General features: G+C 46.5%; 2 protein-coding genes across 4 annotated transcripts in view; one reads left to right on the top strand and one right to left on the bottom strand.

Moving 5' to 3' along the window:
- Positions 1 to 1,810: 1,810 nt before the first annotated feature.
- On the bottom strand, positions 1,811 to 9,493 carry DNAJC25 (DnaJ heat shock protein family (Hsp40) member C25). The gene is made up of 4 exons (XM_068422424.1): positions 9,182 to 9,493; positions 7,534 to 7,686; positions 5,389 to 5,859; positions 1,811 to 2,789 (listed from the first exon to the last, which is right to left on the bottom strand). Exons 1-4 carry the CDS (start codon positions 9,491 to 9,493, stop codon positions 2,667 to 2,669), a joined length of 1,059 nt encoding a protein of 352 aa, XP_068278525.1. The 3' UTR covers positions 1,811 to 2,666.
- Positions 9,494 to 11,363: 1,870 nt separating this feature from the next.
- ECPAS (Ecm29 proteasome adaptor and scaffold) overlaps positions 11,364 to 26,349 on the top strand; it is a 71,508-nt gene continuing 56,522 nt past the window's right edge. For 2 of the 3 annotated variants that reach the window (XM_068422446.1, XM_068422444.1), the window contains exons 1-2: positions 11,641 to 11,868; positions 22,662 to 22,792. In XM_068422446.1, the coding sequence (XP_068278547.1) occupies positions 11,832 to 11,868; positions 22,662 to 22,792 (168 nt within the window). In that variant the 5' untranslated portion in view covers positions 11,641 to 11,831. Of the gene's footprint in view, positions 11,441 to 11,640; positions 11,869 to 22,661; positions 22,793 to 26,349 lie in introns of those variants that run through there. The other variant, XM_068422445.1, reaches the window with a different exon arrangement.

Here is a 26,349-nt window from a genome sequence, read left to right as displayed (position 1 = left end):
AAGATCCGATTACCTCACCACACTTTTCCACACAAAGATCTCACTGCTACCTAACCCATACCAGCAACACTTGTTCATGCAAACGCTTCTCTCTGAGGTCATCTCAATTTACACTGGCTTTACTAGGTATAGTATTGTAACTCTCAGCAGCCTCATTACTGTTTTTTCTTATGTATGTAATTGATTTGTCAACTTTATTTCAAGATAAAAATAGGGCCTGAAAATGTATGCCTAGAAGACACACATCATTTAGAACTACAAGATGTTAGGCTAGAAATGCTCAGTAGCCTCAGCTAATGAGGTGTCACTGCAATGCTGACAGCTTTGTAAAGACACACGAGTTTTTTCTATCCTTCTTCACAGACTGCACTGCACTGTCTGACTGCACTGTCACTGCCCAGAAATTTTTCCTGCAGCCCATGAGTTTTATGTCTGTGCCTGGTTATTTTCAAAGCACTTGTATGTTGAGAAAAGAGGGAACTCTGAGTCAAGCCTGCAGAACGGCTCATTTCCAGCAGGTCGTACAATACCTGTTGACTTTCCCTTCACTCACTATCAGGCCACTACAGAGACAAGACACCATTGTTGCTGAAAGACACAGTTCTGTCCTCCCCAGGGACTACCCCTCTGTTGCACTGATTTTCTGCTGTAGTATCAGGTCAGGAAATTACTCGATTAGAACTAACCTAGGCAAAAAGGGAAAGCAGACTGGTGTTCTGCCTGCCTATTTGCATAACCCAAATACTTGGCTTGGGAGGGAAAGGATGGACCAAAATGAGGCACAACAGCAGCAGAGCTGTCAGCCTGTCACACTGTGGCCACAGGTTTAGATCCTCTTGCATGCACTTGCCTAGTTCTTTTACAGATATAACTGCCTTACCTAATAATACACACCACTTTACTTGTGCTTACCTTCATTCCCTTTGTTTCTACCATAGCAACTTAATCTTCCCGCTCCCGTTCTTGCAGGAGGCTGTGTTTTTGCAGATGAAGCAGCAATAGGCCCCAGCTGTGAAGGCCTCTCACTTCACGAGGATCTTTGCAGTGTCCCTGTCACACCACTACAGTGTCCCCAAGATCACCTCACGAAAGCAAGCACCGCTTATTCTAGATACCTTTAGATTCTTACCTCTAGATTCTTTAACAAGTTTTAGATTTGAATTAAATACAAAGTTCATTAACTACATGCAGCAGAGATGGAGGACAAATCTAGCAGCTCCTCTTCAATTTTAGTAATGCATACAGAAGTTAGCCATTTAGCACAATACTTCTAACATGCTTTTGAATATGTATTATTTTAAAACAGAGAACTAAGACGATGTTCCAAGAACTAGTGAAAGCTAAACTAGCAAAAGAGGCATAGAGAACAGAAACTCTTCTTCAAAGAATGAGGACAGGTCACCTTTGCAGAATGAGAAACATCTTATTTCAAAAATTAATCAAAAAGCCTTTTAAAACTTTCAGCTATTATGGGCTTCGGTAGCAGTAGCAAGTTCCAGAGCTTCTCTTCCAGAACCCATCTCCAGCCAGCTAACTAGCACTGTTTTCGGCAGAAACACTTCTGAGGAACTTGGTTTTACAGATGTGATAAACTACAGGAGCAGCCCGATCTGGTGACACTCCCAACCTGCACCTTCCCCAGTAAAATTCCTGAATAGAAATACAGTAACAGAATCCCTTTTACCAGCAAATCATGGAAACTCCAACCTGGGCCGAGTTACAGAGGAAACCACAGTACGCTGTTGTGCATTATTTATTCTAAGTACTCTGAGGTCTGATTAGAAGAGAAACATAAAGAATACCTCAGATTTAGAATTTAAAACAAACTCAGTATGCATATTATACGAACTTCTATTTATATAAGGCATCAAAATATCCCTTTTTAACAAAAGGGTCATTTTCCCTTTTTACCAGTACTTTGGTGAAAGAAATGTCACATTTAGTTAGACTAATATTCACTGGTACACTTGTTCTGAACAAGCAGGTACAATCCAACGTACAAGACGAAAAACCAAATGCAAAAGATCTAAGCATACCATTTCACGAATCACTCTGTAGAACAAAGAATTAAGGCTTGTTTGCATCACAATGATGATCAATCATGCATCATTTATTCCCACAAAGAATAAAATTCATTTCCAAATGGAGCAGGAATAGCAAAAGAAGAAGTCCGGTATAATCCCCATATTGTCTACATCAGAAAACAGTTTGGCATCTTAGAAATTGGATTGAAAAGTAGGGGGAAAGACAGAGGAAAACATAAAATGGCCCTTGCTTCAGAATCCTTTATAAGCATTTCCAGTGTCCATTTGCAGGAAGCCTTCAGTTAAAAAAGAAAAACAGGACCTTCAAGGACTGATCTAGAAACATTTTCAAAAAGACTAAAGTTATGGTTCCACTGATCATGAACATGAAGAGAAAATACACTGTATGGAATAACGAATTCCACACTGAGATCCCCAATAAAATGGCATATATACATCGAGCTGAGCCTGTTTAATAGGTCTGATTCATAAAAATGGTAAACCTGTAATATTTTTCAGCCTGATTTAATAATTCCTGAGTTTTAGATCACTGCTGAGCCACAGCAGACAAAACTCTGAATGATGTAGTGAAAAGTTTTGCAAATCACTTTCAACATTAGCACACATTTTGTTCAGCAACTTTCAATCATCAATAAAAGTCAGTCTTCCAGGTCCTTCATTTTTCATCCACCGCCGGTATCTCTTCCATCGGGGATCCATGGCCATCTTCTTCTTTAACTCCTCCTCTTGTTCTCGTTTATAGACCTGACAGACAGACAGAAGTTTTTAATAAGGTTGAAGAAACAGCTTAAGTGAACCTCAAGGGGACTGTAAGTGTTCGATAGTTCAACCATTTGCCAGCTTACTGTTTTTACAGAAGACTGAATTGCAACATAGACACAGACCTTGACTAATATAAAGTGTAGGGGTACCTTCAGCCGAGGAGCCTACTGGCTGTAGCTGAGATGCTCTGCATTTTTGCTGAGAGCAGAACGACCTCCTTGTAAGACAGCACTGCAACCTCCAGAATTTTTTTTGCTAAAGAACTAGATGGTCGTGCATTCAACAAAATAAAATCTACAGTACAGAACTGCTAATGCTCAGAAAGTTAAATTCTGAGCCCCTTCTCAGCACGCATACTGTTCAAGACAGTTGTTTGGTGCCTCACTTACTCGTTTCCCCATTTCTAAGTCATTGTCTAGACAGAATACTGCTATCGAACTTCTTATTCCTCATTGAGTTTCTCAACTAAGTTAGTATCTCTGCATTAAGTATTGCCAGTACCAAATGATAATTACATTTTGTCAAGAAATGGTGCCATTGTAATGAAATCTACAATTATCAGCAAAGTCAAGTATCTAAAAAAAGTAACAGCATCTGCATTTTTATTCTGGAAGGCAGTTTACGCAGATACAGCCAGTGTAAATGTCAACACCATACAGGTTTATGTCATCTCAGTGTCATCTGACTTCTTCCCGGAAGGGGATTACATTTGAGGTTCTGCTATGTATGAGCAAGATTCTAAAAATATTACAGATGGCTGTATAAACACACCAGCTCAATGTTCAGTGATCATACATGTTTTAAGAAGTATTAGGAAAGTAACAAGGAAATATTGTGGAGCTCCATGATGTACCTGTGTATTGAATTCTTGGTCTTTCCCATCATACAAGGACATTGGAAAACTGAACAATATGCAGACAGGCATTTCTGGTGATCAAAGAACAGAGAAGCTTTTGAGGAGAAACACCTAAGCATATTTTTCAGCCTAGGAAAGACATGACTAAGTTTCAACTAAGGCTGTGGTAGTGCTACACAGGAGCACAGGTGGCATGAGAAAAGAGAACAGAGCATGATTATTCTCCATTTCCAGTAATACAAGAACCAGCAGGTGTCCAGGTGGCTTCAAAAACCTATCTTCTACACATATTGCTGAACTCATGACCAGATGGCACAGCAGACACTGAAAGTTTTAATACATTCAAGGAGTGACTAGATAAGTTTATTGAAGAAAACCTCATTAAAGCAATTACCTACAAAGACACCATTTCCTTTTCAGGAAGTCCCAAAGCTGCAAATTATACTGGATAAATATTGCTATATAGGTGCAACTTTCATGTATTCTTCACTAAAAATAACTGCTGGCCACCACAGATGAGTTTGGGCTACACAGACTTCACTTCTGGCAAATACAGCTCTCTAAGATTCAGTGACCAAAACAAAACTAGTTAGATACAGCATGGATCCCAAACCACGTCATTTTTTCTCTACAACAGGATATCCATCCTATCTTACTTCTTCCATATAACATCTGCTTTGCCTAGTAACATTACTCAATCTCTGGACTTCTAGATTGTTTTCTAGCAAGCCCACCATAATTCAACATGCATATGTACCTGTTGGTTAATCCTTTCCTTACATTGGCATCAAATTTGCTATTGTCCTCCTCAAGTTTCTAGATTAATCCACTTCTGTCTACTTTTAAAGAAGCATTCTCTTATCTTTGGTGCCCTGCCAGCAGCAAAGGTAGTTCTGCCACCATCCCACGCCTTTTCCTAGCGTACGCAGAGTGGCAGCAACATCTCCTCTTCCCCTTAAGCAGGCCAAGTTCATATTCTCAGTTTTTCTTCTAGAAACCTCCCACCCAGATGGCCCACAGATGAGCTTCTGTAGAACAATAAAAGTGTTTTGTCAATCTGCCAGGCATCCCAAGTCATTCTGGACTGCAATTCCATGCTGTGGCTAATGTTCATTCACTGCTCTCACAGAAAGCCTAAAAAAAAAATTACATATTGACTATTTAGTAACTGGCTATCCACGGCAAGAGTAGCAGTTGTGCCCAACGGTTATTTCAAACATCATCTTTGAATAGACACGCAGAACAGCAAGAACAACTATCAAGGGACAGTTTAAAATAAATGAGTTAGGAATTCACGCCTTAGAAAACTGGTGAAATAGGAGTTTCAGATGATCCAGGTAATCCTTATTACCAGTTATTACCGTTTGGAGAACAGTATTCAACCTACTGTAATAACTTTGTCATACCACGTTGTTATAAGAAAGCCTTTCATCAGATTCAAGTAAATCTTGTACGTGTAGATTCCATAACAATCACAGGTGGATTCCCCCTGACCAACCAAATCCCTTCCTATATCCATGGGCATGGTCAGGAGCTGTTGTCTTCCAGTCCACGAACATAAGTAGTTGAATAAAACACATCCTAACAGTTTTGAATTTAGAAAACAACACCTAAAATTGAAGCAATGCTTCACCCAGCCCCATCCCAAGCACCTTCACAAAACAGCTGTTCTTACTCCGGGAGCGCTGGATAACTAACAATAGCTTTTCCACCACAGCTACCCACCTCATAGTTTTCTCGTATCCACAGTTGCCGTTCAAGAAAGATCTCTTTTTGATGATCTTCTAGGCTGTCAAACTGAGACTGAGACATTTTCATGTACCTTCTTATGATATACAGCTTCTCTTCCACACCGTACTCTTGCCCTTTAATAGTGAAACAATAAATCCACCAACAGTACCAAACTAGGTATTTGCACAAGTAAAAAGGAGCGAGAAGGATCTGAAATAGGAGGATATCGTATATCTTGGGCTTCTGATAACCTCCTTTTATATCTATTTTAGTTTTAATAATGTCTTTGATGATTTCTTCCTCTTCTTCACGAATTTCTTCTTTAGACCGCCTGTTCTTGCCTTTTTCTTTACTCTTGTTGAGTAAACCTTGTTGCCTGGCAATCTCAGTAGCTTGTATACGGTATTTTGGCACTGTAGCTAGGTAGTTTATAGCTTCATTGTAACTACTCCACCAGCTGAAGAACTGTAATTGAAGAACAGCAAAAGTAAAAACCATGTTTTTATACAGACACATTTCTATTCGGAGGTTTGCCAGGAAAAACAGTAACGCTATCATACACCTATAATCACAATTACATTACAGCAAGGGTAAAAACTGAACATAACAGTACTTCTTCTGCAGTATTACAGAAGCTATAATTATTCCTCCAAACTTGGTAAGGCACCTGGAAAATAGATTGATAGATTTGTATCTCAAAGCAATATACAGTGACGAGAAAGGACAAGCAGATACTTGGTTTTGTTCATGAGAAGATGGTAATCTCCTGAAGGTTAATGCTACGCTGTGCCAGCCATTCTCAGAAGCCCCCTTGGATTTATTGATAAAGTAGCTGGTATATGAACATTATTATAAATTTGTTACAAAATTGTTACCCATTTAAAATAGTTAAACAAACATGGATTAAGTACGTGAAAATCTCATTAGTCTAACAGGATTGACTTTACGAGATTCAACATCCCTCTCTAATCTCCAGCTACCCTCTGAATTTCAATGGGTGAAAAAAAAAAACCAAACCAAAACCAAACCAGAAATATAGTGCCTGGAGCGAACATGTCTTATCATGGCAACTTTTTAAGAAAAGCCCCATTTCACACCGTTCACCAAGACAAAGGGCAGACACATTATACAACCTTAACAAAGACCGAGAAGCAGAAACAACAGAAACCAAGAGAGAGGCAAATCAGTTTCCGCAGATGTTTACACTGAATTTGCAATCATCTGGCAGTTGGACTGCAGGAAAGTGAGTGTCTCCACTTACAGACAAAATAAGAGGTGAAATGAAACTCTGCCATTGGAAGTAAGTCTGAAGAAAAATTAAGTATTTGGCTGCACATGCATTTGGAATTTATTATTCCAAGCTCTCAAATTCTGATCAACGTATTTTTGTTTGAACTTCCAATATCCCACTAAAGAGTGAGCTATTTGCACTACAGAATAAGCTGTATCTTAATCTCTGAAACTCTTTGGGTATTTTTAATGACATTTTTGAACCAGTAATCTAATGGATCCTAAAGAAAAGAGTTATGCACCTTCTTCCACTTAAATATTTGTCAGCACTAGCACAAGTTTTCTCATCTAAAACACAGACCGTTTTCTTGACCTTGGAACTACTGCCTTCAGAGCAGTTCACTGAACCAAATTCACTTCTCTCCGGACTTCACTGTGGCGTTTAAAATACACTGCAACGTGAGATTCACACAATAGTAGACTCCTGATATTTAGTCCTATAATCTGAATTGAGTCTTGAATTAGGTTTGCAAGTAGTTTGGTTTTTAAAAAATTACTTATGCAGCTTGACAAACTGACACAGGCTTATTTGGAGCACTTGTCCTGCCACGGCTCAGGAGCAGGCTATTCTCAGCTTGCCATGAAGAATTTCTTTAGAAAAGCTGCACTTCTCTCTGCAGAATATCCTACCATTAAAAGAAACTAATCTCTACCTTTGTCCACGGAACCAAGGGCAGTCACAAATCTGCTCAGTACGTCCTGACTTCAGATTTGTTATGGACACCACAGAGAAGTTCACCACAGCAGACAGGAATGAGCCTCCTCACTGGCACGTTATGAGAGCCTGCAGATACTTCTCTTTCTGTTCAGAAACTCACCGAGCAGTGTCACGTAAACACAAAATTTTACCTGAAACACGGAGATGGCACACACCGTAACGAGAATCACTATTCTGACATCCACTTTAGGTGCCAGTCTCCTGCTGTAGTAGTGATAATAATGCCTGTAATACTCTTCAGGATGATCCAACATGTAGTCATAATCTTTACGTGTTTCTTCATCCTGCAGGATGAGATAAAAAACACACACAGGTTCAGATCCCTGTTTTCACTTATTCTGTTATAGCTGTGTTTTACAATCTCATTCATGACCGTGCTGCTGTAAAATTTTCAATAGCCCGACCAGGAATGAAGCACAGAGGAAAAGTCTTTGGTCCTTTTCTCATTTTCTCAATTAATTTGTTCTCACACTCATCTGCCCACACGCACCTGACATATGTGGTCTTAGATGCATAAGCACACACTGCATGAAGACATTTAATACTGAAATAAAGACAGGCAACTGAAATCCACATAGTATTTTTAACTTCAGAATGCGAAATCCAGATGGACTAGAGTTAATAAATGTCGCTCAGGAGATTTTCAGATGAAGAACCTATTAAGAGATTCTTTTACAAATCTTTTAGAATCAGCTTACAGGGCTGTGGAATCGGTCCAATGGAAGGCTGTTTCAAAACCTCATTGTTCTAATTTTCTCTGAGTTTTTCTCATTTTCAGCCATGTAATTAAGAGAGAAGAAATTTAGTTTTGTCAGCCTCAACTGCATTCTTCTCCTACCCCCAAAAAGTTCCCTTTTTTCCTCCCCCACAACCTTAAAACACTTACAGGTTTCTTTCTTCCATTCCTGACTTACATCTTTGCCAAACCACACATATTTTGCCCTGATAAGCCTCCCTTACAGATCCCATATGCTACTCCAGTCACTTACTTTTTCGTTTAAAGGTACACCTCTGAGATAAAGCCCAGTCGGTTCACTTGAAATACAAAAAAACTTCAGAGAGCAAATTCTAAATATAAAGGGATTTTCAGGAGAACTGTATCCCCTCCCCGCACTCTCGGACTGGCTACTGAAGAAGCTGTTTCGTTTTTTTTTTTCCCCCTCCCCGAGTGCTGGTAGGAAGCAAGCCGGCCGAGGCCACACAAAGGAATGGAAAACCGCAGCCGCGGCGCCTGCCGCGATTCACACCAGTGTAAACCCGAGCGGCTCCGATCCTCCCCGGGGCAAAAGGCACCTGCGAGGCGTGCACGGCCAAAGCAGGCGGAACTCCGACGTTTAAGCCGCATCTCTTGAGAGAGGCAGGCGCAGCAGACGAGTCGCAGCCGTGGAGCAAAACGTGGAGGGGATAGCAGACCTTTCAGCGCATTTTAAAGCCACGACTGTTCCTCTCGCGACATGCGATGGCTTCATTTCGCTCCCGGTATGCAAAGACGGGCCGTTTCAGCACCGACAGACGGGAAAGGCGGGCAGCGAGCCCCGGCCCCAGCCAACCCCAGACCCGCACCAACTCGTTTGGACACCGTTCCCGAAACCGAGACCGCCGAGGGCAGAGGTGACGCGGGGCTAGTCGCCCCGCCTGCCCCGCTGCCTGCCCCGCTCCGCGGCCCGCCGCCGCGCCCCGCACGGCCCCCCCCTCCCCCGGGGCGGCCCCCTCCGCCGGCCCTCCGCGCTGTCTCTTACCGGAGCGGCTCCGGCCGCGGCGGCGGTCCCGCTCTCTCACCTTGAGGGTCTCATAGGCGGTGGCGATGAGGAGGAACTTCTCGTGCGCCGCCTGCGGGCCGCCGCCGCCGCCCGGCGCGGCCGACTCCCCGCGGTAACGGTCGGGGTGGTACTTGCGGGCCAGCTGCCGGTAGGCGCGGGCGATCTCCGCCTTGCTGGCCTGCCGGCTGACGCCCAGCACCTCGTAGCAGACGCGCCGCCCGCAGTACAGGCCCTCCGTCAGGCCCCGCGCCGCCCGCGGCAGCAGCACCGCGCACAGACACAGGCACAGCACCCATTGCCGCCGCCCCGGCCCGCCGCCGCCCGCCGCCATCTCGCTGCCGCCGCCGCCGTCTCCGCCCACGCCCTGCGCAGGCGCCCGCGCGCCGGCGGGGAGGAGGCGGGGCCGGCGGGAGGGGGCGGGGCCGGCGGGAGGAGGCGGGGCCGGCGGGAGGAGGCGGGGCCGGCGGGGAGCAGGTGGGCCCCGCGCGCGCCCCCTGTCGGACCGGCGGCGGCCGCGGGCCCCGGGAGCGGGGTCGCGACAGAAAAGCGGTCGTGAAAGAGCCCGGGCTTGAAATTCTTGTCTTCTCCCTGATTTTTCCAACCTATTTCTGCTTGTTCTTTCTTCCCGGGAAGAGTCGGGGCTCTGCAGTCTGTTCTGTTGGATCCGTGTGGTTTACCTGGCAGCCCCCAGCACACGTCCCCACACACACGTGCCATACGCACCCCGGGAAGGTGTGTTGGGGAGGACTTCTCCTGCTGCTCTTGTCTGATGTACATACAGCTATCCTTGATGACGGTGGCAAAGGAAAGCGAGTTAAAATCCTTTAAAATGGGCATTTGGCCTCACAGCTGCTACAGCAGGTTTGCTGCCTTAGATCTTTATTACCCAAAGACTTGTTTTGGAAATGAGGACTACGCCTCTGCCTCAGTGTTACTGGCAGGAACGTTGCCTCAATATCAGACCTTTCCCAGGAAAATCACATTTATGCTCAATGCTGGAAATACCCACCACAAAACCACGCAGCTCCTCAGAGAGCACAGGCTGTCCTTATGCTAGAAATGAGTATGCATCTTACACTTCTGGCCTCCACTGACTGTCTCCTTTTTGCATTAATAAATGTTTATCATTTCCTTGAGAGATGGATGAGTCCCCAGTCAGCTTCCTCCAAAAAATTCCATCTCTTTGCAGCTTGTGAGAGTCCAGCCTCCCAGCATCAGAGTCTGACGTTCAATTCCTCAGATCTTGAGCTTGACAGATAAAAGCAAAAATTGTCCATGGCTGGTTTTGTCACTCCTTTTTTTTTGTTTGTTTGTTTGTTTTTTCAGTAGAGATGGAATCTAGTTCTTTGACACTTTGTTACCTGGGTCTTGCTTCTGCTGAGAAGAACTGGCAGCTCCAGGCAGAGGTCACCAGCTGGCCCCATGCCGTCTGTAGGCAGCATTAAAAAAGCTGGCGAACGGGCGCCACGCTGCTTGCTGTCGGTAACGCTCCAGGGGTGTCTTGATTTAGCGCCTGGCCGATATGCTCCTTACAGAGGTCACATGTGGCACCGATGAGCTCAGGAGAAAGATGTTGTGTGGTGGTCACCCCTTTCTCCTGCAGCCTTAGTGACCCCAAACCAGCACCTAAGGTATTTTACAATGCGGCTTTGGCTCGTTCACTTCGGAATTCAGTAGCTCAGCAGCAGTAGTATTGTACTAAAAAAAAAAAAATATTCCTAAATATGTTTGTCATGCGTGCTGACCCACGGCCACCGCAGCATGGGGGACGGAGGTGCCAGGGAAGGCGCTGGGAGGAGGTGGTGCCCTGCAGCTGTGCCTGCTGCTACCAGCACCGGCACTGAGGCCTCAGGCCGCAGCAGCCACAGCCAAGGAGGCGGGTGACGGGGGCAGGCTACGGGCAGGGCCCGGGCTGTGCCAGGGCCTGGACCGCGGTGTGCCAGGGCCTGGGCCGGGCTGTGCCAGGCTGTGGGCGGGGCTGTGCCAGGGCCTGCACCACGGTGTGCCAGGGCCTGGGCCGGGTTGTGCCAGGCTGTGGACGGGGCTGTGCCAGGGCCTGGGCGGGGCTGTGCCAGGCTGTGGGCGGGGCTGTGCCAGGCTGTGGGCGGGGCTGTGCCAGGCTGTGGGCGGGGCTCGCCGCCGCGGGCTGCTGGCGGCACCGACGGCCGAGAGGGGGCGCAGCTGCACCGCCCGCGCCTCCCCGGGCCGATTCCCTCCTCCGCCCCTGTGGAGAGCGCGCACCGCACCGCGGCCGTCATGGATGTCAGCGCGGACTCGGGTCAGTCTGCTGCCCCTCGCCGCCCCTCTCCTTGGGACCCACCGGGAGCCGCGGGCGCGGAGGGGGGGGCCGGTGCAGCCCCTCGCCGCGCCTCAGCGGCGCCGGCGGGCCGGTGCGTGTGCGCGGCGGGGGCGGGCGGCGGGGACGATGGCTCAGCTCTTTCTAAATATAAAACAGCGGTGACGGGAGGGCGGGCGCTGCCGGGCTCCGCCGTCCCTCGCGGCGGTTGGCGTCGGGGAGAGCCGCAGAGAGGAGGAGGCAACGGCAGTCGGCCCGCTGCCTGTGCCGAGCCGCCGGCGGAGGAGAGGGGCGGGAGGCGGGGAGCGGCCGGGGCCGGGCGGCTGCGGCGCGTCTCCTCTCTCACCGCCTCCCTCCCTCCCCAGCTGGCAACATGGCTGCGGCCGCCGCGGCTGCCCAGGACGAGCTCAGTAAGTGGCCGCGGCGCCGGGGGCTCCCGATCGGGCGCCTTGCCCGCGGGCGGCGGGCGGGCGCGGGGCTGCGGCGGGGCCGGGCCGAGGGCTGTCCTCGGCGGGGCCCAGCTGCGGCTCGGCCAGGCGGTACTGGCGGCGGGGCCGGGCCCAGCGCTGGGCAGCCATGTCGGGAAGCGGAAACCGAGGGCTGGGGCGGCTTCCCTCAGCCCCGGCCCCTCCGCGGGCAGGGCGGGCTCGCTGCGGCCTGCCGGGCCCGCGCCTTCTCCCGCCGCTGTCCGGCTGCGTGACCTTGCGGGGCCGCCCCGCCTGCGCGCTGGGCGGGAGGCGGTGGCTCCTCGCCGAGGGGAGGCCGCGGGGGGGCCGCCGGGGCGCAGAGCCGGCAGACCCCCCGGTGCAGGGGTAGCATCAGCACCCCGCTGTCCCTGTAGCCCCGCTCCCTGAAGGGGCGAGCGGCAGCTCTTGCCCGCCGGCCCTCGCTCGGCTTTGTTCGATCACCGCCTTTTAGCCACAGGACCGCTGTAAAAATAACGTGTGCTGAAGCATTAATGGGTTGGCGCAGACCTCTCTCGTGCTGCGAGTGCAGTGGTGAGGCTCACCGTAGGGGTGTGAGCACATCCTCAGCCTCTGCAGCTCTCGGCACATGATGGGAGCAGCCAGAGTCGGAGATGCGTGGCTCTGCCACTGAGCGTGCAGGGCAGGGGAAGCCCAGCTCTGTATTCTCGTCACCTCCAAATCCCTGTCGCAGTCCGGTGCAGGAAACGATCGACTTTCCTTTGCAGAAGCCAAACTTTAAAGAACGGTTTTTCTTTCCCAGCTTTTCCTGTCTTGGGAGTGGAGCTGGTTTTTGGACAACCACGAAGAGTTAATAGCAAGATAATGTATGACTCAGCCAAGCGAGAGGGCCTTTGGTTGCCCTGAAATAGTACTTGGCAACCACCAGAGAGGAAGGGCAGAAGAAACACTTTGAGCATATTTGTGCTATTGGCTTTCAGTTCTAAGGCATTTCTGTGTGCTGTGTCACTTGGGCTTTTTTGTTGTTCTCAGTGTGCTGCTGTGTCGATAACATCCTTGTTCTGCTCTTTGTTAGATGCTACTGGAACTAGGTTGAGTGGAATAAGGCATATGCTAATAGTGTGGATGTCCTTTATGCAGCTAAAGAGCCAGGATCTCACGATGGAGTAAGAGGGTCTTTCAGTTACACTGATCCTTGAATTGGAGGACACAAATACCAAGCTATTTATTCCATTGACAACTAGGATAAATTGTAATCGTGATGGTGACAGACCTCGCTGTCATCCAGGAGATTCTTCAGTCAGTTTTACAATGCTAACATGATTCCCCCTGGTGAAACTGGTCAGTGTGAGATCTCTTGCTTGCGACTCCTCAGCTTTTATCTGTTTGTAATCTAGCTTTCCAGGCTCCAAATCTGATCCTGCAGAAAATTAGTCCTCAGCCATATGCTGGTTGCTACGCAGCCCTCTGTGTTAAACTGCGCCGAAGGGACAAATGTCCTTAGATTGAGATTGGTGTTAATAATTATATCATGTCATTCAGGTTATTTGACCACTGCATCCTTCAGAATTGAGAGGTTTTTGTTAGTTTAGTTAGAAATTATTTTTTTGGAAGGGGGAGGAAAGAGAATGGTTTGGTTTGGTTTGTTTTTTTCGCTAGTACCTCATCTGTCACTGGATAGAAAGTACCGTTGTCTTAAATAAAAATTAAAGCTAATGGAAAAAGGGTAATTTCATGTAGAGAAAGAAAGTGAAACTGAACAGTCTTTCTGTGGGCCTACTGTCGTTTGATACATTTAAATAGTTAAATTTCAGCATATTTGGAAAGACATCTGTTCCTTTTTAGGATGATGAGTAGCCCCAAAATAACAAGGATAATTACTGCTAGTTTTAGGTTGGAAAACCAGTTTTCCTTGCTTTATATACACATGGCTACAGGAGGCTTTGATCTATAGCTCCAGTCAAACACATAAACTCTTGCTGTTTGCTTAAACTCTGTATACGGGTGCTTACTGTTTTAGAGGACAGATTGAAGACAGCATAAGAATGGAGATATGGCAGTTTAAAAATTAATGCAAAGTCGGTAAATTGACCCTGAAACCATAAGGGTTGAGATGCAAGAGAAGGGAAAGTTAATTTTGAGTAAGAATAGTCGGCTACTTGAATGGAGAGCCTAAGCCCGGCATATTGCAAATCTTTGGGTTTCAGTATGCTGTTCAAGCTTTTGTATAAGCTTTTCTATAAAATGGAAGAATAAGATGAAAAAAGAGACTATACCTTCCCTCCCCCAGCCCTTCCCAGCCTTTTCCAGTCGGATCTCATAAAATAACCTGGTGACTGGCCTACTCTTACAAATACCCCGCTAAGTGATTTGGCTGTAGGCACTCAATGGGTTACTGGTAGAGCCAGGAATAGCACCAGCAAATCCTGACTCGCTGTGTGCTACTGTAATCATACTAGATATATTTTCTCCCACAGTCTAATACTATTTGAACAAGAATTTGACTCCTATTTTAGTAGTGGCAGAGTAGATGAGAACTCTGTTCTTTTGTCTGTGTGCAGGATAGTGCAGAAACAATTGCTTAGCTCTGGAGGGACTGAAGGGTGTGTTTGAGCTTTTGCTTTGGCAAGGAACTGTCCCTAAAACTGTCCCTGCGATCCAGGCAGTGAAGTTGAAACGCTCCTAGGTCCAGTACTCTTTATTTGGTATAGGGCCTTTGGGAGAAAATGTGGGGGATGCTGGTGCGATGTAATGGTTCTACAGAGTTTGGGTAACGGAGGAGAGGGGTTTTTTTGATTGTTTGATTTACTGAAACAGAGTTCTAGAAATGCTTTAATGTAGTAGTCCCACTGATCTGTTAAGCAGACACTTTGCAGGAAAGAGAAGATAAATTCTGTCTTTATGCACAGAATTTTGCTGTGCTACTCTCTGCTCTCTTGTGGAGTATTTGGACTCTTTTCAGTTCCTGGGACACTTTTGTGGTGATGAGTTAAATTACGAAGTACAGTTAGCTTGACATGTTATAGCCCCAGTAGTTTCTTGAGTCAGTTTTCATAAAAACAAGGTTGTGTGTTTGTTTTACTTGTTATTCAACTAAGCAAATATACATTGCTGAGGGGTCTGCGCAGAACAGCTGACTTGCTGTGCATAATATCTATGAATGCCAGAGGGAGCTAATTCTTTATCTTGCATAAGGACAAGGAGGAGGACCTGGGCACCTGAAATGGAACTGCGCTTAGAGGAGATCTCTCTGAGAAAAAGATGGATAAACAGCAAACCAGCTACCTCAGTAAGGCCAAGCATTCAAAGAGTTCACTTCTGTGATTTTAATTTAAAATAAAAAACAAAACAAAACAAAAGGAAGGGAAACACCCTTGTTAACAGAAGGAAAACATTAAGCTGTTTATTTGTTTACTTTATCCTTTCTGTGCCTTTCTCTCAGTTGTTCCCTTTGGCAAGCTACCGTACGGCAGGATAGGAAGAAGGGGCATGTTGTTTCAGCGAGCAGGCTGGGATTTTGTTGTTGGCCTGGGAGACTGCAAGATTAGTTCTGAAGTAACAAGACTTAGAAATAGCTCTGACCCTTTCATGGCCAGTGTTGCAGGATTTGGAAGTTAGAGGCTTGCTGTTAATGTGACTTTCTTGTAAAATTTGTATACATTATCCGTGTTTTGAAATCTATTCCTTTCCTTTTTGCTTGAGGTGTGGTCCTGAGTGCTGAACCCTATATTCGTCCTTGTAGTCTTCAATGAAGACTGGAAAGAACCAGAAGTGAAACATGCATTTTCTCACAGATAGGTGACTGCATTGCCATGGTAACTTGGGGATTTTAGTTTCCAAATACAACATGTCTGTTGACACAGATTGGACACTGCTGCTGGAAACAGGGATCCAAAGATGTATCATGTTTTCCTGCCACTTTGGTTCTTTTACATACAGTGAAAGGGAATGTCTCTTCATATGCAATGCCCACTGTTAAATTCTCCGTATTTACGTTTATCTTGGGGAAATGCCACAAAAAAATGAGATATTGTGCGAAAACACTACACAGCAGCGTGGAAAGAAGTTGTGGTTGTGCCAAAATACATGAATATCTGTTATAAATTTTGCATTATCTTAATTGTATGTATTTTAAAAACAAGACTACCTGGTATTAATTTTTCTACTCACGCAGTTAATTCTTAGTAGTGGTGTTTTTTTTTTTATTCAGTGGTAAAATGTTGACTGTCACAACTGTGGAACACATATGATGTTTCTAAGACTACTTATTAAACCAGACATGATTTCTCAGGTTCTTTCTAATGTAGTGGACAAGTCTGACAGGGACTATGGTTGGCACATAGCTTATGAGCAGATTCTGAGTGACGTAGCAATCATCTTTCTTTCAAGAATTTGCTTCCAGCTTTCATGTCTGTAAAGGCAAACTTGTAAGAGTATCTCAAAAATAATGAATTAAGTGGTGTGCTGAAGGGTAGCAGTGATTTAATCTTATTTGAGTTATTCCCTCCAACACTCGCTGGCAGAGCAAGGGGCTATCCACAGTGGAGCGAATCTAGAAGGCTGATGGTGATCTCGGTGTGCCCTGCGCTTTTCCAATGCTTCTGACGTGCAGGTTTGTTCTTAGAGCGGTCTGCATAGAGCCCTACAGGATTGGGCACAGGGTTTTCCAGTTTTGCTTCCACTGAAGTCTCCTTCCTTTCCTCCTGTCTCCCTTTCACTTTGACTTTCTCACTGGTATGAATAAAATAATGGCAGTCTTTTTTTTTTTTTTTTTTGTAAATTCTCTGGACTGCATTAAAAGTTGGCCCTGTGCATCTGACAGCATGTTCTTCCCCCAGCCCAATGTTCACCAGAGTTAAACTGCAGTAGATTGACTATGGAAGTATCACAGAATCAACCAGGTTGGAAGAGACCTTATGGATCATCGAGTCCAACTGTTGCCCCTACACCACCCTGTCAAGTAGACCATGGCACTAAGTGCCATGTCCAGTCTTTTCTTAAACACATCCAGAGATGGTGACTCCACCACCTCCCTGGGCAGCCCATTCCAATGTCTAATAACCCTTTCTGTAAAGAAATTCTTCCTGATGTCCAACCTGAACCTCCCCTGGCGAAGCTTGAGGCTGTGCCCTCTTGTCCTATTGCTAGTTGCCCAGGAGAAGAGGCCAACTCCCACTTCACTACAACCTCCCTTCAGGTAGGTGTAGACTGCAATAAGGTCACCTCTGAGCCTCCTCTTCTCCAGGCTAAACAACCCCAGCTCCCTCAGCCGTTCCTCGTAGGACAGACCCTCCAGACCCTTCACCAGCTTGGTCGCCCTCCTCTGGACTCGCTCCAACACCTCAACATCTTTCTTGAAGTGCGGGGCCCAGAACTGAACACAGTATTCAAGGTGCGGCCTCCCCGGTGCTGAGTACAGAGGGACGATCACTTCCCTAGAGCGGCTGGCTACACTATTCTTAATAGAGGCCAGGATGCCATTGACCTTCGTGGCCACCTGGGCACACTGCTGGCTCATGTTTAGCCAGCTGTCGATCAGCACCCCCAGGTCTCTTTCCACCGGGCCGCTTTCTACCCACTCTTCCCCCAGCCTGTAGCGCTGCATGGGGTTGTTGTGGCTGAAGTGTAAGACCCGGCACTTGTTCTTGTTGAACCTCATGCCGTTGGTCTCGGCCCATCTATCTAACCTGTCCAAATCCCTCTGAAGGGCCTTCCTACCCTCCAGCAGATCGACACTGCCACCCAGCTTGGTGTCGTCTGCAAATTTGCTGAGGGTGCACTCAATCCCTACGTCTAGATCCCTACGTCTATAAAGATATATAGATCCCTACGTCTATAAAGATATTGAACAGCACCGGCCCCAGAACTGAGCCCGGGGGAACACCGCTAGTGACTGGCCACCAGTTGGACTTTGCCCCATTCACCACCACTCTCTGGGCTCGGCCATCCAGCCAGTTTTTAACCCATTTAAGAGTCCACCCATCCAAGCCCCGGGCAGCCAGTTTGTCCAGGAGGATGCTGTGGGTAAGTAATTTTATAAACATATAGAATTAGCTAATACAGAGGGTGCTATAGATGGGAACGAATACCAAGGAAATCTTACAGTCCTAAATTTGAGATGAGAGTTTAATGTGAGATTGAGAAAGGAGAAGCCTTTGTAAAATCTCAGATGTCTTAAGTATTGGCTTTTTAGATGGGGATAAAGCTATGCTTTACTAAATGCCATCTCTCCATTACTTCTTTCTTCCAGAGCTTCCAGAAAACTTTTATCTTTAACTGTATTAGTAAACTTGTGAGAGGAAAAATTATAGGAAGCGTGTCATTGCATGGACTGCGTTTTAAGTTCAGTGTTGGCTAGCAAAGGTAAAGACTGAGATGTGTACAACTTTCTCTTTGAAATTCAGTGCTCTTACTGTCAAGTTGCGGTGAGATTGCTGTAGTAGTTAATTTCAGTTGCTAAGTTTCAAACCGGTTTGTGTCATCATTTTTTCTATGGTGTGTGGCAAAGGAAGGTAGACCTCTTGATGTACTTACTTTTATTATCGTATAACCTAGTGGTGTGTCCCCCTCCCCCCACCCCCAAAATTACAACTGTGCAGTTTTATAGTCAGCAACAGGGGCTGTAAAACTAGATGGAGAAGGCTTTGGCTTCATTCTTAAAAACCTGTGAAGTGCGCGATGTGGGAACGTGAGATGGGTGGGGAGCAAACCCTTTGTCTCGTTTGATGTCTGATGCACAGTGGTCTGCTCGGTGGTGCATGCTGGGCGGGGAGGCCAGGTGAAGGTTGTGAGAAGTCATGAGGTGGGGAGGGAAAGGAGCTTGCCCCATGCCAGCCAGTGGGTCTGCAACACACACGGAGGTAGGACACGGTGTGTGAGTCTGAAATATTTTGTCCCCAGCTCCTCTCCGGGACCACTGTGTGTGGGGCTTTAAATCTCCAGGGTTTATGCTTTCCTGTAATGAATGCTGTCAGCTTGAGAGATGGTCTTAGTTGTTAGTAGTATAAAAACTGGGGAGAAAATGGTTGATGTGCAATACTTGGGAGGGTTTATAGCTCTTTGTTTCCCTGTCCTGCTGCTATGGATACAGCCTGCACGGTAGCGCGGGAGAGTGCTCTGACAAACTCCTGACCAGTTTCTGAACTGCAGCAGGCGACTAGTCTGCTTAAATTTGCTCAAGACTCCTGTCGTGCTTATGGTTAAGGGAAGGATACGGATACCTGATGGCAGTATCAGGGCTTAACTGACTAGGCAGCAGAGGTTCAGGAAAAGTAATAAACGTATCTTACAGGCAGCATAAACAAGGGGGTAGCTTTTTTTTTTTCTCCTGATCTCTATTATTGTTACAATTCTGGTTGCTGCTTGTAACAACAGAATAATGGAGGAAGCTGGAAACGGGGTAGATGCTTGCAGTTCAGTGCATTGCTGTACTTCATGTGGGCACGTGCAGAGTGGTTTCTGTGCCTTTTGGAAGGTGTGTGTAGTCCAATGGCTACAACTAATGGATTTACAAATAACTTCACTGGTGTTTCCCTACACTCGAGTCTGATCTGTTGCCATGTGAAGGCACATGTTGGGGAGGTTCCTCAGCCAGCTTGCTTGAGGATGATGGGTCTGCAGTGGTCTCCTGGAGTTCCAGATCCAAGGGGAAAGATTTGATGATTTTGTTCATTGTTGGAGTTGGTTCAACTGCTTGGTGTGGCCTAAGCAGTCCCCTAGTGCTGGTGGGTCATGAGACACTGTGGGGGGGTCCTGGAGGGGGAGATCATTTGGAGGGGGGGGGGGGCGGGGCGGGGAGCATAGCATGAGAAGGAAGGTGAAGAAAGAAGGAAATTATTAGAATTTAAAAAACAATAATTGGAATATGAGATAAATATTGTGGAGTCATTGACTTGCTGGCAGCCTGATTGTTCCATGAAATCTGCCTGAAACAAGGGATTGACTGGCAAGTCAGTTTGCATTGTAGGTGCTGCAGTGTCTTAGCTTCTAATTTTCCTGACAGTAAAATTTGATGGTCCTTTGTCCTTTCAGCTGCCTGCGATATTTGCTCAGCAGAAAATAAAATGTTGGAAGTGACATGTTTATGTTTAATCTGCAGCTAGCAGAGGAGCAATGATGCTGTGCGGAGTCGGTGCAGGGATAGCACAGATTTAAAAAATAGGACAGTAAGGGCTTCTGCAGCTACATCATGATAGGTTTCCTGGCTAGAGATGTATTTGCATTTGAACATCCTTTGTTCACTGAAGTTCCAACTATCTTTGTTCACCTCAGTCTTTACCTCTGCCCTGTACCAGTGCTTTTTTCTTTTTTGCCTCTGTAGTCCTTTACAGCCAGCTCAGTGATCCTCCTCCACTGAAGGAGGGTTCTCCTTGGACCCCCTCTAATCTCTGCTTTCAACAGGTGACCTTAGATTAGTCTTTAGGGGAATGATTTCCTCCTTGTAGGATGCCTCAAGACCTGTAGTCCCTTCAAAAGCCTTGGGTCTCCTTGTTGCCTGTGGATCTGGCCTGCCATGCTGCAGAATGGAGAAGAGACACTCCTGAACCTGTGCACAAGGACTCTTCTTGGTCTGGCCATCAGGAACAAGTACCAGGTCTTACACTTCGGCCACAACAACCCCATGCAGCGCTACAGGCTGGGGGAAGAGTGGTTGGAGAGCGGCCCGGTGGAAAGAGACCTGGGGGTGCTGATTGACAGCCGGCTAAACATGAGCCAGCAGTGTGCCCAGGTGGCCAAGAAGGCCAATGGCATCCTGGCCTCTATTAGGAATAGCGTAGCCAGCTGCTCTAGGGAAGTGATCGTCCCTCTGTACTCGGCACTGGTGAGGCCGCACCTTGAATACTGTGTCCAGTTCTGGGCCCTGCACTTCAAGAAAGATGTTGAGGTGTTGGAGCGAGTCCAGAGGAGAGCGACCAAGCTGGTGAAGGGTCTGGAGGGTCTGTCCTACGAGGAACGGCTGAGGGAGCTGGGGTTGTTTAGCCTGGAGAAGAGGAGGCTCCGAGGTGACCTTATTGCAGTCTTCAACTACCTGAAGGGAGGTTGTAGTGAAGTGGGAGTTGGCCTCTTCTCCTGGGCAACTAGCAATAGGACAAGAGGACACAGCCTCAAGCTTCGCCAGGGGAGGTTCAGGTTGGACATTAGGAAGCATTTCTTCTCAGAAGGGGTTATTAGACATTGGAATGGGCTGCCCAGGGAGGTGGTGGAGTCACCATCTCTGGATGTGTTTAAGAAAAGACTGGACATGGCACTTAGTGCCATGGTCTAGTTGACAGGGTGGTGTCAGGGCAATGGTTGGACTCGATGATCCCTGAGGTCTCTTCCAACCTGGTTTATTCTGTGATTCTGTGAATGCTGCTGTGCCAAGGAGGTTTTGCTTTGCTTCTGGTTTAGCTGTTGGGGCAGCTGCATGCTGCTGCTTGAAATAGGGACTCTTCCATTCTCTGTATAAAGACGGATGGCCCTCAGCCCTTGTACTTGAGCTGCGAATGGAAGATTTTGGTCTCATCTGTTTCCTTGAAATGATCTGCTATCTCACTGAGAAAACAGATGTTTATTGCTTCTCCCCTCCCTCCCCCATTCTCTTGATTTTGTAGGAGTTGCAACATCTACCTCTTTGCAGACATTAACAAAATATTTTTTTGTGTTCCTTCCTGGGTTTGGGGAGGAGACCTGCTGGCTAGAGGAAGGTAAATTTACTATAACACTCCAGCAGCTTTGTAGAGCAATGATAGGAGCTTCGTGTTTTAAGTTACAGCAATATGTCCTGGGTTTCACGCTTGCGATCTTATTCCTATTTAATATAATGCTGTCTTTTGGAAGAAAGGTCAATAGATTGTAACAAATCAGTAACTGGTTCAGTCAACATTTGTACAGCTTTGTAAAGATTTTCTGGAAGACCTAAGTGGCTTAACAGAAAGTCGTGGGCAGAACAGGTTAGCCTGTGTCAAGGTGTACTATGAATACTACCATGAGTATCAAATTTACCCTGCAACAGTGGCCAGAAGCTTTCAAAGAACTTGTTTTTCACCATGTAGCTTGTTTCTCCTGCTTTCAGGTGTGCAGCCTGTTTATTTGTATTCAACTGCCATGGCATGGCTTGCCTCAAGCTTATAACTTGTGCTTTGCCTAGACTCTTTCCTTTCTGCAATACTAACTGTATTTGGTCTTGGGTTTTGTTGTACGTGCTTGGTGGTTTTGTTCTGTTGACACAACGTCTACCACAATGGGGTCTCTGTGCATGACTGGAGCCCTAGGTTTAACAAGAATAATAACAAGAATGGGCCAGGTCTTTTTGCCCTCTTAATTAAGAGAACATCATGGTCTGAATACAGATCACAGCAAGTGTATTTTCAAAAGTTAGCAGCCCCACAGCCGCACACCTTTACTGTCGAAGCAGAAAGGGCAGGAAATGACTTGGAGATCCTAAGCTTCTGTTTCACCTTTGGAGGTGTTCTAGCCTCTGTTTGAAACACAGTGTGAAGCAAAGGAAATCTTAATTGTTTCTGTCTTTGATAGGAGTGGTGTCCACGTAGTTGTGGAGGGTAGTTTTGGAAGCTACGAGGCTGGTTTCTACCATCAACAGTTTGCTCAGTTAGTGTTAAAAATAGAAGGTGGATCTGTGTTGAATGCTGTTGTGATGGAAGTGCTTTAAGAATTGTGTGCAGCGTTTCTTACAAGCCCATTAGGGGATGTTCAAATAAGTTGTTTTCTTGCTACAGCAATTTTGAGTTTCAACCAGTTTCTCTTTTCCTCCTTTTTTTTTTTTTTTTTAACTGCAGATCAACTTGAACGTGTGTTCTTGCGTCTTGGCCATGCAGAAACAGACGAGCAGTTACAGAACATTATTTCCAAATTCCTACCCCCTGTTCTCCTCAAGCTGTCCAGCACACAGGAAGGAGTTCGTAAAAAGGTAAGGGTGCAATTTACCTTAATGGTATGTTTTTCCCGTCAGGGACAATGAAATGCCCCTGACATATCATGATTCACTACACTTGGATGTTCTCTGTGAAGGAATTTACTCTTTGAGGAAAAGTTGTGAGCCTGATAGAGAACGGGTTTATTACAACTGTTAAGGCTTAAAGAAAACAGTCATTGCTTATATCAGCAAGGTCTTTTGCAGATGTGTGGCTTTTGCAGATGTGTGGTGGCTGCATTTATTTCCCCTTGAGGCCAGCTAGCTATGAGTTAGCCTGAGACCAAGACTTACGGCCACAGAGGCAGTTGCCATGACTTCCAGGTTAGGGCTGTTGTGCATCCACCTGATTTACACCACATGTGGAGCAAGCTTGCTTCTGTGTGCGAAAGACCGTGAAGACTTACTCATTAATGTCATTCACTTCACAGAATCACAGAATCACAGAAAGTTAGGGATTGGAAGGGACCTCGAAAGATCATCTAGTCCAATCCCCCTGCCGGAGCAGGATTGCCTAGACCATATCACACAGGAACGCGTCCAGGCGGGTTTTGAATGTCTCCGGAGAAGGAGACTCCACAACCTCTCTGGGCAGCCTGTTCCAGTGTTCGGTCACCCTCACCGTAAAGAAGTTTTTCCTCATATTTATGCGGAACCTCCTGTGTTCCAGCTTGCACCCATTGCCCCTTGTCCTGTCAAGGGATGTCACTGAGAAGAGCCTGGCTCCATCCTCTTGACACTTGCCCTTTACATATTTATGAACATTAATGAGGTCACCCCTCAGTCTCCTCTTATCTAAGCTAAAGAGACCCAGCTCCCTCAGCCTCTCCTCATAAGGGAGATGTTCCACCCCCTTGATCATCTTCGTGGCTCTGCGCTGGACTCTCTCTAGCAGTTCCCTGTCCTTCTTGAACTGAGGGGCCCAGAACTGGACACAATATTCCAGATGCGGCCTCACCAGGGCAGAGTAGAGGGGGAGGAGAACCTCTCTTGACCTGCTAACCACACCCCTTCTAATACACCCCAAGATGCCATTGGCCTTCTTGGCCACAAGGGCACATTGCTGGCTCATGGTCATCCTGCTGTCCACTAGGACCCCCAGGTCCCTTTCCCCTACGCTGGTCTCCAACAGCTCTGCCCCCAACTTGTACTGGTACATGGGGTTGTTCTTGCCCAGATGCAGGACTCTACACTTGCCCTTGTTATATTTCATTAAATTTCTCCCCGCCCAACTCTCCAGCCTGTCCAGATCTCTCTGAATGGCTGCGCAGCCTTCCGGTGTGTCAGCCACTGCTCCCAGTTTTGTGTCATCAGCGAACTTGCTGACAGTGCACTCTATTCCCTCATCCAAGTCATTAATGAATATATTGAATAGAACTGGTCCCAGTACCGACCCTTGAGGGACTCCACTTGTCTAATAACAGGAATGGGAGCACGGACCAAGCAATTTTGAAGATGGAATTTGATACCTACCTGAAGGAATTCAGTTCCCTGGTACAGAAGGCAGCTTTATCACAGAATTCGTTCAGGTAGATATTAAATTCCATCTCCAAAACTGTTCGGTACTTGCCTGGTTACAGGCATAGGAGCAAGGACCAAACAGTTTTAGAGATGGAATTTAATATGCACATGGGGAATTCAGTGCCCTGTGTTAGGTTATAGGATAAAAGGTCATCTGTATACCCTCAAGGGAGCACAGAGGCATGAGGGCAAGTGCAGAAACCTGTGTAACGCCCTGCCCCAGCTAATCCCAGGCCCATTGTAGGAGCCATCAGCCCATCAAAGGCCCATTTCTACAAGTTCAGGGGAACACAGAGGCACCATGGCAGGCAGGCATGCAGTTAAGGACTCAGAGGAAGGGGCATCCTGTCTAGGTCCCTCCCAGGCCTGTCTGAGGAGACCCTTAGCTCCACTGTCCAGGCATGAAACCCATCAAGATGAGTCAATGACATAACACCTTTTAGACTGAGATGGTGCTATGTAGGGGTAGTGGACACAGTGGGATGCAGGGGAAGAGCATTTTGAGATTGTGCAAGCCTTCTAATGGTATGTTTAGTGGAGGAACCAAAGGCAGGGAAAGGGATGGACGCAGGTGGTTTGTGGAGGAACAAGTGTGGTTCTCTAGGGGTGAAGCCCACTAGTGAATGTGTGCCTCTCCTGGTTGGACCTGGGGGTGTGGATCTGCGGCAGCCTCTCCTCTGCTGGGCTACTGGGCCTGCCCCTGGTTCCCTGACACCACATACTGGTTGTTCCTCCTATTCCTGTGGCCAGGCAAGGACCAAACAGTGTAGAAGATGGAATTTAATGTGAATGTGAAGGAATTCACGTGTGATGTAGCTGCCTTCTGTAGCAGAGAGCTGAATTCTGTTTACTAGCAGGTTTTTTTTCCCCAGGCCTGTGTTCTTGCACAAGTCTTGTGCAACAGCAGTTGTGGGATTGCATGAGGAGATCGCTAAACCTAGTGTTAACAGCGGAAGAGGTCTGACCTGGTCTAGGTTCAGACAGAGGAGCACCTGCTTGTGTTTCCTGTTCTGCCAGGAGGCTGTAGCCAGAAGAGGCCAATGGGGCAGCAGCAGCTGAGTATAAGAGATTTGAGCAGCTGGGAGAGAAAACAAAGGGTGGATTCTTGTCCCTGCAGCTGTTCATCAGAAGGAGCTGCCTGGTGATAGAGGTGGACCAGAACCTTTGTGAGCAGAGTGCAGACGGACTGTTGGGAAGTGGTGGTGGAAAAGAAGCTTTTTTATAATCCTCTCTTTGTCTTGTAGAAATAGTGAAATGATCATGCCTTTGCTGGATTTATGAGTAGGTTTCAGAACCTGCAAGTAACTAGAACACAGATTTTTTCTAAAAGTTCTGCACAAAACATGGTCCTGGCAGTGATCACATGAAAGTTGAACCATAAATGTGAAGCCATTTCCACTGTGCTGAATGAGATACTCCAGCTTGGATGGAGGGTTCTTCTGAATACCTGCTTATCATGTGCACTTGAAGCTGTGAAGAAAAGCATCCAACTAGCTAGTGAAATTTCTTAGGGTATTTTTACATGATTTTTTTTTCATAAACTGTTATTGTTGTCTTTTTTTTTTGAGTGTTGTAAGATTCAGGAAAGGGGGAGGACTACTCCTTTGTAAATTAAGTTTTAAGAGGCATCTCAAAATCACACAGCATTGTTATGGTATATTGTAGTTTCTGTGTTTGAATGAATAATGAAATAAAACTCGTTTCTTCTTCGTTCTATGTGTTTAGACTATAGATTTTTATCTATACAAGATGATAATATAAGCAATTACAGCACTTCCCTGTACTGCTTGGTATTTGTCAAATTCATTGCAGTCAAGGAAATTACCCTGAACTCTTCTCTTGCCGTATCAGTGAAGGAAGTTGACTCTCTCAGTATTCTATTTTTTGCTTTGTATGTGTTGATTTTTTTTTGTTTGGTATTTTTCACATAGCAAAATAATGTATCAGTGAGACAGAGGGGAGGGGAAGACTGTCAGTTTTTTATTCTAATGAACATCAGTGAAGATTTACTGTGGAGTGTATAACTTGCAAGT

Source organism: Nyctibius grandis, chromosome Z (assembly GCF_013368605.1).
Source record: "Nyctibius grandis isolate bNycGra1 chromosome Z, bNycGra1.pri, whole genome shotgun sequence".
In the NCBI taxonomy this organism is placed as follows: domain Eukaryota; kingdom Metazoa; phylum Chordata; class Aves; order Nyctibiiformes; family Nyctibiidae; genus Nyctibius; species Nyctibius grandis.
The sequence above is the reverse complement of the archived record's forward strand: the minus strand, read 5'-3'. Positions and strand labels throughout refer to the sequence as shown.